Source organism: Homarus americanus, unplaced genomic scaffold (genome assembly GCF_018991925.1).
Source record: "Homarus americanus isolate GMGI-L3 unplaced genomic scaffold, GMGI_Hamer_2.0 scaffold48354, whole genome shotgun sequence".
NCBI lineage: Eukaryota > Metazoa > Arthropoda > Malacostraca > Decapoda > Nephropidae > Homarus > Homarus americanus.
This window is the reverse complement of record NW_024723833.1, coordinates 6134471-6149636: the sequence shown is the minus strand read 5'-3', so window position 1 is coordinate 6149636 and position 15166 is coordinate 6134471. Positions and strand designations below refer to the sequence as shown.

At 36.0% G+C, this 15166-nt stretch overlaps 1 protein-coding gene across 1 annotated transcript in view; it reads right to left on the bottom strand.

The window, feature by feature from the left end:
• Window positions 1-5908: 5908 nt before the first annotated feature.
• LOC121863802 (iron-sulfur clusters transporter ABCB7, mitochondrial-like) overlaps window positions 5909-15166 on the bottom strand; it is a 35922-nt gene continuing 26664 nt past the window's right edge. Inside the window, exons 10-13 of the mRNA XM_042362629.1 lie at window positions 14034-14177; window positions 13601-13732; window positions 10567-10769; window positions 5909-6730 (exon numbers count right to left, since the gene is read on the bottom strand). Of these exons, the coding sequence (XP_042218563.1) occupies window positions 10572-10769; window positions 13601-13732; window positions 14034-14177 (474 nt within the window). The 3' untranslated portion in view covers window positions 5909-6730; window positions 10567-10571. The remainder of the gene's footprint in view (window positions 6731-10566; window positions 10770-13600; window positions 13733-14033; window positions 14178-15166) is intronic.

The following is a 15166-nucleotide window of genomic DNA, read 5'->3' as shown; positions in this document are numbered from 1 at the left end:
AATGTAAAAGCGTAACTTACTAGCACTGCAGGTGAAGAATAAAGCATCATAGTAGGTGATACAGAGGTATGGTAGGTGATACAGAGGCATGGTAGGTGACACAGGTATGGTAGGTGACAGATGTATGGTAGGTGACACAGAGGCATGGTAGGTGATGCAGGTGGCCAGATATGCCGAGATTTTCCCAGATAATTTTACATACTGTATCTCAGCATTTCCGGAGTAATACTAATACATTCCGAGACCATATCCATGCCGAGTTATATGAAATTCCAAGTTATAAAATTCCTAGTTATCGAAGGTTTGCTGTACAGTATGTTTCATTATTTATATTTTATAATACGTAATTGAGACCTGATAGAGCTGACCATGTTAGGGTTGTAGAGCCTGAGGTGTGACAACATTTGTACCAGTAAAGCTGCGGTCACACTAGAGTTTCTACCCGGAATAATTCCACCGTAGCGTTCATTTTTCAACAAACACCTCAAGTTGTCTCTACAGCGACAAATTATTTGTTGTCGAAAGTGAAACGATACGGAGCGTCTGAAAGTCCATGGTACGGTGGGTTGACATTTTCTATAGTCTATTGTATTAATAAAATTTACACCGTTCTTTTTTTTCTTATTGTTAAAATATTTAAAGTATTTTAACAACAAAACACATGCAGAAATTTCATGGTAAATAAAAAAAATAACCAGAACACATCACGACAGGAATTTCATTTTACTCTCGAGTACTTTTGTCACTTGTAAACAAACATCGCCTTGACACTTCAATTTTGTTCTTTTCATCTTGGTTTTCTTTAACAGCACCACACATCTCACTAAAGCGGTTAATCTGCCATAGACATACAATAAAGCCATCCTGCTTACCAACTCTGCTCAAACTAACTGCGCGCCTGGTCAATGGTTCCTTTCGCCAGTGTGCGGATCGTACCGTTGACTTATTGCATATGGATGAAATGCTATCGTGGATTTATTGCATGAAAACTCTATTGTGACCGTAGCTTATGTCACTGTGCTATCCACCACCATCAGCAAATCAAGGGTAATTAAAAAAGGCATTACTCACAATTTTTTATTATTTACAGACACTATTCAGTAATTATTGTAATCATTGTTCTTAAACATTTACCCCTATGAAGTCATACTAAGAACCTAACACCTTCCCTTTGAACCAATTTTTCTGTATTGGCGAGTTTTCCAAGAATTTAATTATGTATTGTGAATAGTGAATGACTACCATATTACCTTTGTGGAAAAAAAAAAGTACACTATACCTATGTTAATTTGACAAAAAAAGGGGTCTGGGTCACTCAAATTATTGAAAAATCAGAATTAACAGAGTTCCGATTATATTGACATACTGTAGTCTTCAACAATTTCCGGATTTTTTTTGTTCGATTATTCATTTGTTTTCTGTTCAGTAATCACACCTTGCCTTCGGTGCAACATAAAATAATCTACTTATAATTACTGTAGTGCAAACAAAAATACTTCCTAAATATAATTACTGTATAGTAAAAATAAATGCAACATTGCCAGGTGAGGTGGCGTGCCAAGGCACTTACACATTAACAGCACTACCATACCGATATCTTATAGCATTTTAATATATAATTTCTATTTTAAAATTAACTGATACATGATGGTTCAATTTTATTTCAATCTGGGTTTTTTCCCAGATTGAAAGAAAATCTGTCCCAGATGTAAACATTAGAACTATTGCGTTACAGTTGGCTGTGTATGTGTTAGGGACAGTTTTTTTTTTTTTTTTTATAAATAATACCAAAAAATTATTCCTTTCCAGTTTTTGAGGCTTTTCATTTGGTAAGAAAACATTTACCTTCTATAGGAAATTTCCCTTAGTTGCTCAACTGTCATTAAATTTTGCCGAATTGGCGTACAGTACAACCAACTCCATTCCGGAGTCTGCCTATGTCAACACACACACAAAAATTATCCAATGGTTTTCTAGATACAGTACTCAAACAAATATCACATTATTTTCCTGTACTGTATCCCTGAGTAAACCAAAAACTATTTTTGTGGGTTTCTTGAACTTTCCTCTTTTCACTTCACCATAGCTGTGTCAGCTGATGCAGCCTTCCCAGTGAGAGTTATGTAGTGTAGATCAGCATGTTTAATGAAACTGTGAAGCCAGATTTAACTTGCTGTGAATTTGCTATCACTAGTTGGCTTGCCATCTCTCTTGAGCAACTGAGGTTGAATTTCCATTGTCTCAAGCAAAATTATTAGACCACTCAGTGCAGCTTTATGCCATTCAATACTTGCTTAAATGCTGGCTGGGCATATGCTACACAAAATTTGCCAGCCTTCAATCTGATGTTCTGAATCATGTTTTTCATTTACCGTTTCAGTGTGCCACAATTGACTCGCTTCACAGTCATGTTCATCCAAAATTTTAACTTTCCCTTCTAAATTGAATGTCTTCTCTTCTTTGTCTCACTTTAACTGGAAGAAGCAGCAACTGATGAGTGTTTAGACATCTAAGTGGTGCATGTAGTAAACTCAGGAGTATTACAGGAGTAAGTGTCCATAACTTTGAGAGAGCATTGGCCAAATGTCACTGTGACTGAATCTGGGAAAGTGCATAGCATGGTAATTGTACCACCACAGGGCTGATTTAAAATGCCTCAGGTCTAGCATTTATTGAGAGAAAAAAATTACAAATCAATAAAAGCAATACAGGTACTCCTCGACTTATGACCACCGCGGTCGTACATTTTTTTTCAAATTACGTATTTTCGAGTCCCGACGTTAGTGATCGTGTTGTGTACTGACAAAACTTTCGTTTGTAATTCCCTTTAAAATGGCTGGCAAGCGTAAAAGTGAGAGTTTCGTGGTGCTGAGAAGAAAAAGAAACACCCATTTTAGATTTTCTGTATTATTTTCGACTTACGACCTGGTCATTGGTCCCTAACCCCGTCGTAAGTCGGGGACTGACTGTACAGTGTAAAGGTAAATGGTAATAATTTAGCCAGCCACAAAAATCTGAAGTAACCCAAGCTACTGGATAGTATTAATAAAATAGCTGATTGTTATGTTGTTGAGAAGAAAACAACTTTATTTTTAAACTATGTTTCAGGACTTTACCTGGACCACCATCTATTATCATAGCTCAAATATTTTTAGGAGTGTGTACAACTACTTTTAGATGTCTTGTATTTATAGAGTATACATATTTAATACAGTATATATAAAAAAATGCTTAACCACAACTTTTATTTTACAATATTAACAATATGTACAGTAAAGTACTTCAAGAAACCATCTAAATTATCTCATGGTGAGTGAACTGGAGATATATAACAGGGAATCACTATAAATTACAGTACTTATGAAATAATATTAACCCTTTCGCCGGTCATTGATACTACAGGAATATCTTCCTATTCGCAACTCCGCTTATCTGCAATTTATCTTTTAACAAAAAATTATATCCTACAGTAATACTTCAAACCAGCCGGGCTAGTTGCAACTCTCATATTCCGATGTAAGAGGCACTTCATGTGAGCGATTTTTCCTGCGCATATGGCCTGAACTGTTAAGAAATCAATGGGACTGTTCATACATAGCCGGCAAAAGGGTTAATTCATTAATTCGTGCAGAAAGTTTATAGGTTAAAGCTTGTATTGTTCTCACTAAAGGCCTGCAGTATCTCAACAGACAAACAGTTCAGTACCTATATCCAAATTTCTGCAAGATGTAATTTCAAAGGGGGATCTGAAACACACTTGTAATAATTAAAATAAGTCCTTTTGCAAAGTATTACAGGTTTCATCCCCTTAAATCCAAAATATCTGTACAGAATTGGAAAACTGGTACCAGACCATTTATTGTTCTTATAGGGATTTCTAAATAAATGCCTTGCTGCATGGCAGGCTTGCATACTTAATACAGGCAGAGTTGTTACTCTTAACTTTTCCAAGTCTAAGTTGAAAACATCTAGTATTAACAGGACAATATCATAATACAGGGGGTCCCCCAAATTCGTGGGGGGTTAGGTTCTCAGAATGGCTGTGAATCGCCAAATCCACGAATAAAATTTGAGGATGGGAGGGGTTAAATTTTGACTTGTGTACAAAGAAATGTATTTTCCCTTTATGTGTTTGCCCCTAGGATAATCATTTATTTTATCTGTAGTATTGTATATGTGTGTGTGTGACACTCTACCCTCAAGTCCGTGCTCTATTACAGTACTTTATTAATAGAGCACGGACTTGAGGGTAGACTGTCACATTTTTAATAAATTTGTTTCTGATTATTTGCGAGAGGATTTTCCAATTACAGTATTATTTACTTGGATGTGTTTTGTGTGTGTAAACACACACACACACACATATATTTACTTTACGGGTAAAGGAAGTTACTGTCTCTAGAACGAATTGTTCCCTGTCCCAGTTGCGAAAATGCCGGCAACTTTAAAACTACTGACAGACATTCTTGGGTACATCCAGGGTGTCATCCGCGAATAACTGAGAACTTGGGGGGGCCCCCCCTGTATACATACAGTAAGTCCTTTCCTAATATTGTCCCAGTTTAAGTTGTTTAATTACGTTGATACTTCAGTCCATACTTCACTTTAACGACCAAGTGGTACCACAAAAACAGTCGTTAAAGTGGTGAGTATAGTTTATATGCTAAATGGGTCAATTGGTACCAGCCCTCAGACACTTTCACCCCCTATAAACCCCACAAAAAATTACAACCGTTTATTCACATATTAATACTGCATGTAGAGTTAATAACTAACCATTAGACACTTATTGCACTGCTTAATGAGACTGTTTGCTGTCATCCGAGGCAGGGGAGTGGTGTTTGTGCCTCCTTGCCCCGACACTCTCACTCTGATCAAAACAAACCACACCGCTCGCTGATGTCATCAAGATGGCCGCCCAGAGTGACTATCACCTTGCGCAACTGATCGTTATTGTGTTGAAATGTATCGCTAATATGAAACTCATTAAAGTGAAGTATGTACTGTATTTCTATACTAAGCCTCCGCGCAACACTTTCCCTCACCCGCCTTATGATGCTGTACAACATCCCTGCAGAGCATCAATTTCGCTTACGCCTCTGCCAAGTACGGATGCGTCGTGTCTTTGTGTACCTTCTGTTAACCATTTTTACATTGCCTATTGAAATGGCTTCAAAACTACCAGCAAGTGATTTTGATAGTGCTAGTTGCATGAAGCAACATAGGAGCAGCAGTCTGCCAATGAAGATGGATGTTTTACCTTGCTTTGAAACCGGCGTGTGTGCTGCTGATATAGGGGTAGCAATTGGATAGTGAGTACTATTCGTGTTAATGCTGACAAAATTAAGGCCAGGGTTAGAAGTGCTTCGTCTCTGAGTGCTACTAAGACAAGTCGCACTTGTAGTGGAGTGATTGAAAAGATGCTTGTAATTTGGTCTCGGTGATTCCCATCACCTTCCCCCACTTCACCTTTGGCCATCAGTGAGTACAATATATCCTACTAAAAGTTAATTGAAAATTATTGAAGTTTATATTTATAAGCACAGGTATTTACAGTGCAAAATATACAGGTATTTACAATCTATTTACACTGTCTTAAGTGTGATAAATGTTATAGGGATGAAGGGAGGCTGGAAACATAACCTACTTATTTCTTAAGTTTCTAATGGAAAAAATTTATCCACTTAAGTTTTTTCACATAACATCACGGTTTACAAGAACATAACCACAACATTGACAGAGGACTTACTGTACAGTATTGAGGTTTTGACACTGAACTTAACAAATTAAATTACAACCCAGATACCTGTATGAGAGACAAACTTATGAAGAGGACCCCAAATGTTTTAAGCTTATCATTTAATTAAGATTTTAAGCAGTTTTTTAATTAGGCTAAGAAAATATACCATTCTGTTAAACCAATTACTGGCTATTTGAAATAATTTTATTACCCAGTACTTGATTATAAAATTTCTTTGAACCTACAAACTCTTTAGAAAATATGTGCAAGCATACAATTTTCAGATCATATAATCCATTTTATGCCACTTGCTACAATTGGCTTACACTACTCTCCTTCACCATTTCCCTCCATCCTTTGAGTTTCTGTATCCATTGATCCACACTACACAATCATGAGGAGAACAGTAAGATGAAAGATGATCCAATATTTCATTCACAACTTCCAAAATTCATAATCTATTTATTCATAATGAAACTTACTGTTGACCAGTTGCCCTGCATAAATTTTAACATGACCAATGAAAGTCTCTCAGAGGGAAACATTCTTAGTCCCCCTTTTTTTAAAGAAAATTTTTTTTCTAACACTTCTTCAGTGCAGTATTTCTAGTATTTAACCCAATACTGATCAAATTTGTAGATCTACGTACATGAGTGACCTTCTCTGAGCAGTCAATTATGTAGATCAATGAATTTTACTTCTTAAAAGTCCGTGGCTTCTGAAATGGCCCGGAAGGATTAATATACAGTATTTAAAATGACAAATGGCAACCTCTCAAGACACATCAGTCTCTTTTACCAACTCCTGTCCCTTGAAACCCCTCTTTCTAAGTCAGACGTTGCTGTTAGGAAAAGCGTGATGGATAGTGAACCGAGGCGGTTGTGAGGGGAACTGCAGGGCTTTGTTTAGTGACCCTGCCACCACTACACCCTCAACACAACCAGCCCCTTCCTCCTCACCAGTTCCCAACTTTGCTGCCCTCAACACAGGCTAAAAAATAAACCAAGAGACCTTGTCACTTGTGTACGAACACAATGTTATGTGAAAAAGTGTACAAAGACACTAGGTATTGCTGCAGCAAGTGTGATTGTTCCACTGTGTTTGATGTCCTGCTTTGAGCAATGTCATACCATCATAAACTACTAAACAGAAAAAACAAACATTGTAAATATCTAAATACTTATATAATTACTGTAAAGGTAAAACAACTTGGGTGAAAAATGAAGATAATTACTTTTATGGAGTCGTGCATGTGTAAATAGTACAGCAATCATAAGATGTGCTGTTGTCAGTTCATAATGTAAACATTGATAGTGACATGCAATAAACTTGCAACTGCTACTGTACATTTACCACTGTTATGAATAAATTAGACATACTGTATATACAATAAATGCTAAAAGTACTTGACGTGGCAACACAGTATACGCATTACACAACCAGCTGGGCTCGTCATGCCTCCCACCCCAACCTTCGAGCATGGGAGCTTTAAAATGGTGAATGGTGAGTACTGTACAGTCAAAATTAATGTTATTCTTGGGTTTTATACATCAAACTGCACCTTTTAGGGAAAAACAAATAAAAAATAAAATAAAATTTAGCCACCTTTTAGGGAAAAACAAATAAAAAATAAAATAAAATTTAGCCAACCAGGGGGTAACATTTAACATTCCATAACCAGACCAAGTATGGGTTAAAGGTCTTTTATACATTTTTAAAAATGCAGACTGTTTATTGATGTCTTCTTTCATGATGCAGCTTAATGGATTTAAAAAAAAAAGTGAAAATATTACTGCTGGTACTAATAATTATTATATATAAATACTGTACATTACTGTTAAAACTACTGTATATAAATATTATTGTTAAATCTCTACACAACTTTAACATTACTAAAATTTAAAAATCAACTCTATATAAACATGACTGCTTATACCTAAAATTCAACACTACAGTACAGTACATAATTACTGCTTTCTCACTGAACTTTCAGTAATCATTGTTGTAAAAGGTGCCAGCAGTACCAATGCGTAAGGAACATGTTTCATATGTTCCTTCAGAGTTTTTCACACTAAAATATGTGGAGAGAAGGTGAGTGACAAATACTTGGAGGAGGATTGTACTTGTGGTCAACCCCCAACTTCACATGCACAAAAAAAAAAAAAAAAAATTATATATATATATATATATATATAAAGTGGTCCCTCGGTTAACGAGTTACCTTCCATATGATTCTTAACTTCGGTTAACGAGCAATCCCTCGATTAACGAGTTTCTTACGAGCCGACCTGAACATGTTTTCGCTTGCATTTGGCGGTCCACCAGCTGTAGTATTAGTCCGCCAATACAGTAATCGGTTCTAGGGCTTAAATTCCTTACCATTTTAGTAAATATCAAGAAGTTTATACTATTCAATTATTTTAAAAGTTTAATATTAATTTTTTTGGTCATTTTAACAATTATTGAACATAATTGAAGGTAATGAAACTAGTTTAATGCGCGCCATCCAGCCTCTCAACACACCATGCAGGCGTCAGTCTTTGTGTCTTTTCAGTGGAGGTAACATCTTGCTTAAGAATCTCTTCAACTAAACACTTTTTTTTCTGTGTTTGCAAGCAAATTATTGGTCATTTTGAAATTTATTTTACAAATTGACAATATATAATGCAGTGCAGTGTTGATTTAAAGAAAATAATCTTGAATTACACCAAGAGAACTAAAATTTTATGGGTGAAATGGCGCCATGGGGTGACTTCTCTTCCACCCCAATGCTTTCTCCTTCCCTTCTCCTCCACCCCCATTCTAATTCCCATCATCATCATCATCATCATTATCATCCAGGAGCCTTCTACATACACACCTCAAAGTAAGTGTACTTTTCTACCTTTTTTTGTTGAATTTAGGCAATTTTCGGTGAGCTGGAACCAATTACCCAAAAACCCATTGAAACAATGGTTTTGGTTAACGAGCAACCTTCTAGAACGGATTGTGCTCGTTAACCGAGGGACTAATATATATATATATATATATATATATATATATATATATATATATATATATATATATATATATATATATATATATATATATATATATATATATATATATATATATATATATATATATATATATATATATATATATATCTATATCTATATCTATCTATCTTGATAAAATCACACGGGGAAAAGGGAAACAACGGAGCACCTTAGCTTTCGTCTTTATTCAAGACGAAAGCTAAGGTGCTCCGTTGTTTCCCTTTTTCCGTGTGATTTTATCAAGATTTATCTTATCCATGTTTTCATTGTGGATCTACAGGATATATATATATATATATATACTGTACTGGTATATAGTAACAACATTTACAAAGATCAGAGCAAATTGGATCATAAAACATGATCTATGGCTCTGCTGGCATCCTTCTCCTTATTCCATTATTTTGCAATTTTTTTTAACCTAAAGATGAAAATTAACTAAGTTACATACATTTCACCTGATGGTTTTAAAACATACTGCAGAGTATCCAATAACAACAGAATGGATATGGTAAGGGCAGCATGGTAGTACAGGTCAAAGCCCCATAATCCAGCACCCTGTAATTCAGTATGATTTGTGATTGACTGTCTTGGCATTACTTCCTTCACTCCTACATATTTTGTTTGTATCTGCCAAGTCATTCCAGTTGTTGACTGATTGATACCCCATGGTACATTATTTCACCATTATGCTGTCAATTCCTAGTTATTAACCAATGTTGCCTTCATTATATTCATTTTGATGTAATGTATTTTCTGGAACTTTCCATTTTCCCTCCTCCGATAACCTTTACGTTCCCTACATATCTCAGGAGGTGGGGAGAGTAATGAGTCCAGTAGGATACATGCCTCATCAGTATCACTGATTGCTCCTGGCTCTAGTAGGTACAAGGGCATGTAAATTTGCTGTAAGAAAGACATATCTGAACCTCAAACCTTGTTTCCACCTTTATGGAATCATAGCCAAATATTAAAAAACAGGTGGTGCTGTGTGTAGCATCCTCTCTTCCAAACCAAGGAACTTCATGAAGACCCTACATTTGCCATCCTCTTTCAGAAAAAAAAAGGTGTCTTGGTTTTTGACTTGACACATCTGCTTATAATGAAAAGCTTAAGCTTGCACACCAAAAATTTTATAGGCTAATCTTAAGGCTGAGAATTCAATAGGTTTCAGTGTGTCTACATCTAACTTTGGTATATCAGTTGCTGATATTTGGGTGTTGGTTGGTGGTAGTGTTACCACGAAGTAGTCAGTGAGTTATTTCTTATTCAATTACTTTACTTTACCTTTACAGATATTGTATTTGTAATAATTTTCTACTTTCCCGGCTAACTTATAAACAACTATCATGGATTCTGGAGGGAAACTGAGTGTTCACCAGTGGTGACTGGCCTAAAAAAATGGCTACAATTTAAGAGTTACTACATTACCAGGTTATCCTTAGCACTTAATTTTGTTAAACTAAACAAGGTATTATGCTCACTGAAGGATTGGATAAAGAATTTTTTTATTAATTATGAGTTCACCACAATAGTTGGAAAGAACAGTGATCAGTAATATTGCAGATAAAACTCATGGAGAATTTACCTTTGATATTTTCATTATAAGGGGGGGGGGGGAGGGGGTAATCAGAGAGAACACATTATGTTTGTGTAGGAATTCTGAATTAAACTAAACATTTTATAGGAATATTACAAAAAACTTTTCTATGAATTTCTTTGTCTTTTCCTGAAAGACAAAGATGCAAGTGTTCTGTGTCAAAATTTATGCAGGAGTACAGTACCTACTTTCTTTACACATGATGCTGTGAAGCCCACAGTCTGGTATAATAGCCATTTAGGGCAAGTAGCTCTTCATGAGTACCACTCTCTGTGATCTGACCTTCATGCAGAACAAGGATCTCATCAGCATCAATGACAGTTGACAAACGATGAGCAATACAGATGGATGTCCTTCCTGCCGTTGCACATCTCAGGGCATCCATTATGCTCTGCAGAAATATTACAAACTTTTATTTTGTTACATAAGCTTTACTTTGGCATCATATACTGTACAGTACAGTTGTAATAAAATTATTACATTCCAAAACTTGACATATGTCAGCAGTGCCTACTATGAGTGACAAATGTATTATCACTATTATGGAGTGGATGCCCATGGTAACAAAATCAGACATGAAAAGGGCACCTGGAGGTTTACAACTGGATAAGCTTGTTTATAAACTATGCAGTTTTACACTTTAGCATGAATACAGACAACGTAGGTATATGGTGCATGTAGGCCGTAGGAGTATACAACTTTCTGTGTGCCGAAACAGTGCAGGTAAACAACAAGGGTAAACAGTAAGGCAACTTGACTAAGAATAGTCTATAAGAAATATTATAAAAAAAATTTACATTCTTTTAGTCATACAAAATCTACCCCTGAATGGCATTCTCAATACTACTCAAGAGCTTGGGGCCCTCCGCTGTCCCTTCAGTTACCGTATTTTATGGCATTTTAGCAGGGAGTATTTAGGAAAAAACTTTTGTGAGTATTTTCCTCCTGTAGCCACATTTTTCTTAAAATAATATATTCAGTACCAGTAAATGTGAGGAATAAATAAAAATAATACTAATAAATAAGGTACCCCAAAAAATACTGTATTGCCAAACCAATAAATAAAAGCCAAATGGGAGTTTAACAGTCACCACTTGCATATAGTCCCTGGATCACCATAGCAACACAGAAGCTACTGTACCTCCACCGGTTCCCTCGCAAGGCTTACCCCCACCTACAGCCCACCTCCACCCGCTCCCTCACTGAACTAGCCCACTAACTTGTGTGTAAAGAAAAGCATATTCTCTTTACATGTTTCCCCTTCGGACAACTATTTCTTTTATTTTTCAAAATATGTTATGTAGGATGGTGTGTGCAAGTAACCGAGTAAAAATAAATGAAGAAAGTTACGTATATCTATCTGAAAATACGAGATGAAGAAATCATAACACCAGTAGCCTGGTTGTTATAGTGACAAATTTAACCTGGCTATAATGCTGTCAACAATGTTAACAGATGCAATTGTAAAAAGAAAGTTATATGTAAATCTTCATTTGTATCAGGTACACATTTGTAGATATAAAAATAAATGTTGCAGTTATGGCATTAATAGATTGTAATGCCTGTAAGAGTTCAGAAATGGTTACTGCTTAGATACCTCTGAAAGGTTGGGTGTCTGCCGTATGGACGTTAATTGTCTCAGATTATCATCATCAGTACAAAAGTTATAAATCAAGCTTTTATATTTATAATAATTAATTTTTTAATTAATAAAAAATAATAATGTGTTTCATTAGCAATAACATATTTTTAATTCTGGAGTTAGGTTAGATAGAATTTAGCCTAATGGAGACAACAACTGGGGGATTCATTAGCTTACAGGAGACCTCAACTTCACATAAAGGACGCAGGCTGGTTTTTTAGCCATTTTTCAGACAAAAAAGTGTGTCTTATATGCTGTAAAATATGGTATGCCATGACTAACAAATTATGTTCCCTATAAAATAATCATGATATAGCTTACTGTGACAAAATCATACTCTTAAGAGAGTTCCACTGCAGAGCATCTTAGATTAATAAGTATCAATATTATATGTACATTGTACAGTACTACTGACTTTTCTTGCTCCAAAATGTATCTTTACGATTTTGTGAGACAATATAACACAATGGATGAAGGATTTTGAAAACCCTTATGACAACTAGTGTTCATTTTCAAATTCATTGGACCCCTCCATCGAGATACTTTTCGGACCAATTATACAGTACAGCGAACCCTCACTTTACGCGGTTAATTGAACCCACAGCGGCCCGCGTAAAGTGAACAACATAACATATGGGATTAATTGAAATAGAGACCGGGCTGACCCCCAAACTCCACTTTTTCAGACACAATACCTACGTTGTAGTAAAAATAACTTCTTAATTTTATGATGGTATGCACACACAATTAATAATTAAGAGAAATATCAATAATATTAGGTTTTTTAACACTTACATTAGTAGAAAAGATGGCTGGGCACACGGGGATGGGAGGTTGGTTCCGAGGCAGAGGGCAGATTATTGGCCCTCACCTGTATCACTTGTATCAATTGTATCACTATCCACCACAGAGGCTTGCAGGGCCTCTTTGTCAAACCCCTCAAATTCCATATCCTCACGATCATTATCACTATCACTGACTTGGGCCGGCTGTGGTGAAGAACTCGGTTATGTTTTGATGACTGGGCGACCTTGTGTGCACCCTGCTCGCGCCGCTCTCCGCGTAAAAGGGTGCACACACTGCGGAAAGTGAGCATTCCGTGTTCGGCAGGGTACCGCGTAAAAGTGGAAACGCGTAAAGTGGGACCGCGTAAAGCAAGGGTTTACTGTATCTAAAAAAAAAGTATTCGTCCACATTGTGTGAAACATTATGAAACTATGGATGATAGATACTGTATTGGGATATGCATATTCCTACCCTGTATAGTTTATCATTGGCAATGCTATGTGTATTTATTTCAGCATAAGTAATATGTTCAGTTCCCAAATGTAGTAAGATCAGTACGGCATAGAACCATGCATACCAACCCTCCCGGGACATCACTAGTTGCATATAGCATTTTAGAAGTCATCAGACTCATCCTGGCAGATACTTTTGTGATATACTGTATGTACATGTGTTGAAAAATAGTCCAATTTTTTTTTTTTTACCAAGTAAGCCTGATCACTGTTATAAAGCATCATGCAGTTAGAATTCTACTGTACATATTCTAATTCTGACTGCACTCATAATTATCTTACCTGTTCAGTAATAGAATCTAAGGATGATGTTGCTTCATCAAAGATAAGGATGGGGGCATCTTTCAAAATGGCTCGTGCAATTGCCACACGCTGCTTTTCTCCCCCAGATAACTTCAGTCCCCGCTCTCCCACCTGCCAAAATTCGTGGGCATTAAATTACATAAATAAATATTTCAGTACCTGCTAGGGGAGGGGGAGGGAATATTAACTTTAATTACTTTCAAGTGATGACCTACTGTACTAAGTGACAAGCCTCAGTTCAAGCTCAAGTTTCATTATGAAATGCTTTAATGAATAGTATTGTACATACAATTTTTGAATACCTGTACCTTACTATTATTAAACATGATACTGTAGTAAAACAACAGCTTCATGATGGTGCTCAGATTTGGAAAAAATTTATTTCAAAATTAAAAGTTGGAGATGGTCTTACCTGAGTGTCATAACCATTGCTCCAGGTGAGGATAGAGTCATGGAGTTCAGCCAACTGAGAAACTTCTTGCACACAGCTATTGTCCTTAGTGAGGTCTCCATATTTCAAGTTGTATGATATTGTGTCATGGAACAGCACACAATCCTGTAGTTAACATTCATTTACTATTTTTTTTCTACATACAGTTATAATAAATATTATATATACAGCACACTATTCTACAATCAATATTTTTTCCTTACAAAATACAGAGGAGTTTGTCCAAAACTTAAAATGTCATCAAATAAAACCACATAGACTTTTTGCTTATATCAGGGGTTACAAATTTAGGTGCAGTACAGGACTATACAGTACCAACTTATTAAGTAACACATACACTTGAGATCCTACTGTACATGAGGACATATTATGAGGCACTCCATGAAACAACCCCAAAATCACCAAAAAGAAATAAGCGATAAACTTTTGAAACCTGTTTTTCACCCTAACGTCTCCAATAATAGTTAGAAAATTATGGTTTGGGTCTCATTTTAAAGGTATAGGGTATTAGATTAGGGGAAATATCAAAGTGGCTACAATTACTCTAAAGATAAAATAAAATAAAATAAGGAAACTATGACCCTCGAGTACTGCACCATCAGATTTAAAAAAGACATTATTATTTAAACCCAAAACATAAACTGCCCAATTGATTGTAAGGTATGGAATTAATGATGAAAAATGGTTGTGGTGAGTTTGGGGTTGCTGCTCGAAAGTCTGATTCGCAACTTAGCTGAAACCAGGTAGACTGCTACCCTTATAAAACAATGCCATTTACAGGATGACAACTCCTAGCATGCCACTAGCCGTCAGTCCCATCTTCTCAGGAAGGGAGGCCATTCTAGCACCATAGAAAATGGAATTTCAGGACCATGGTGAGTTTGGGATTGTTGCTCGGAACACCTCATATGTATGAGTCTCTCGTATTTGTCGTGCTTTCACACCCACAGTTAAAAGCATGATTGGTTTTAAACGGACCAAAACAGATTTATACACGCCCAAATTACAGAAAGAAACTGCCACTACAAGATGAAGTCAGATATCAAGTATTTTGTGAATGCAATTTGAAAGTCAATGGGAAATTTCACTGGTAC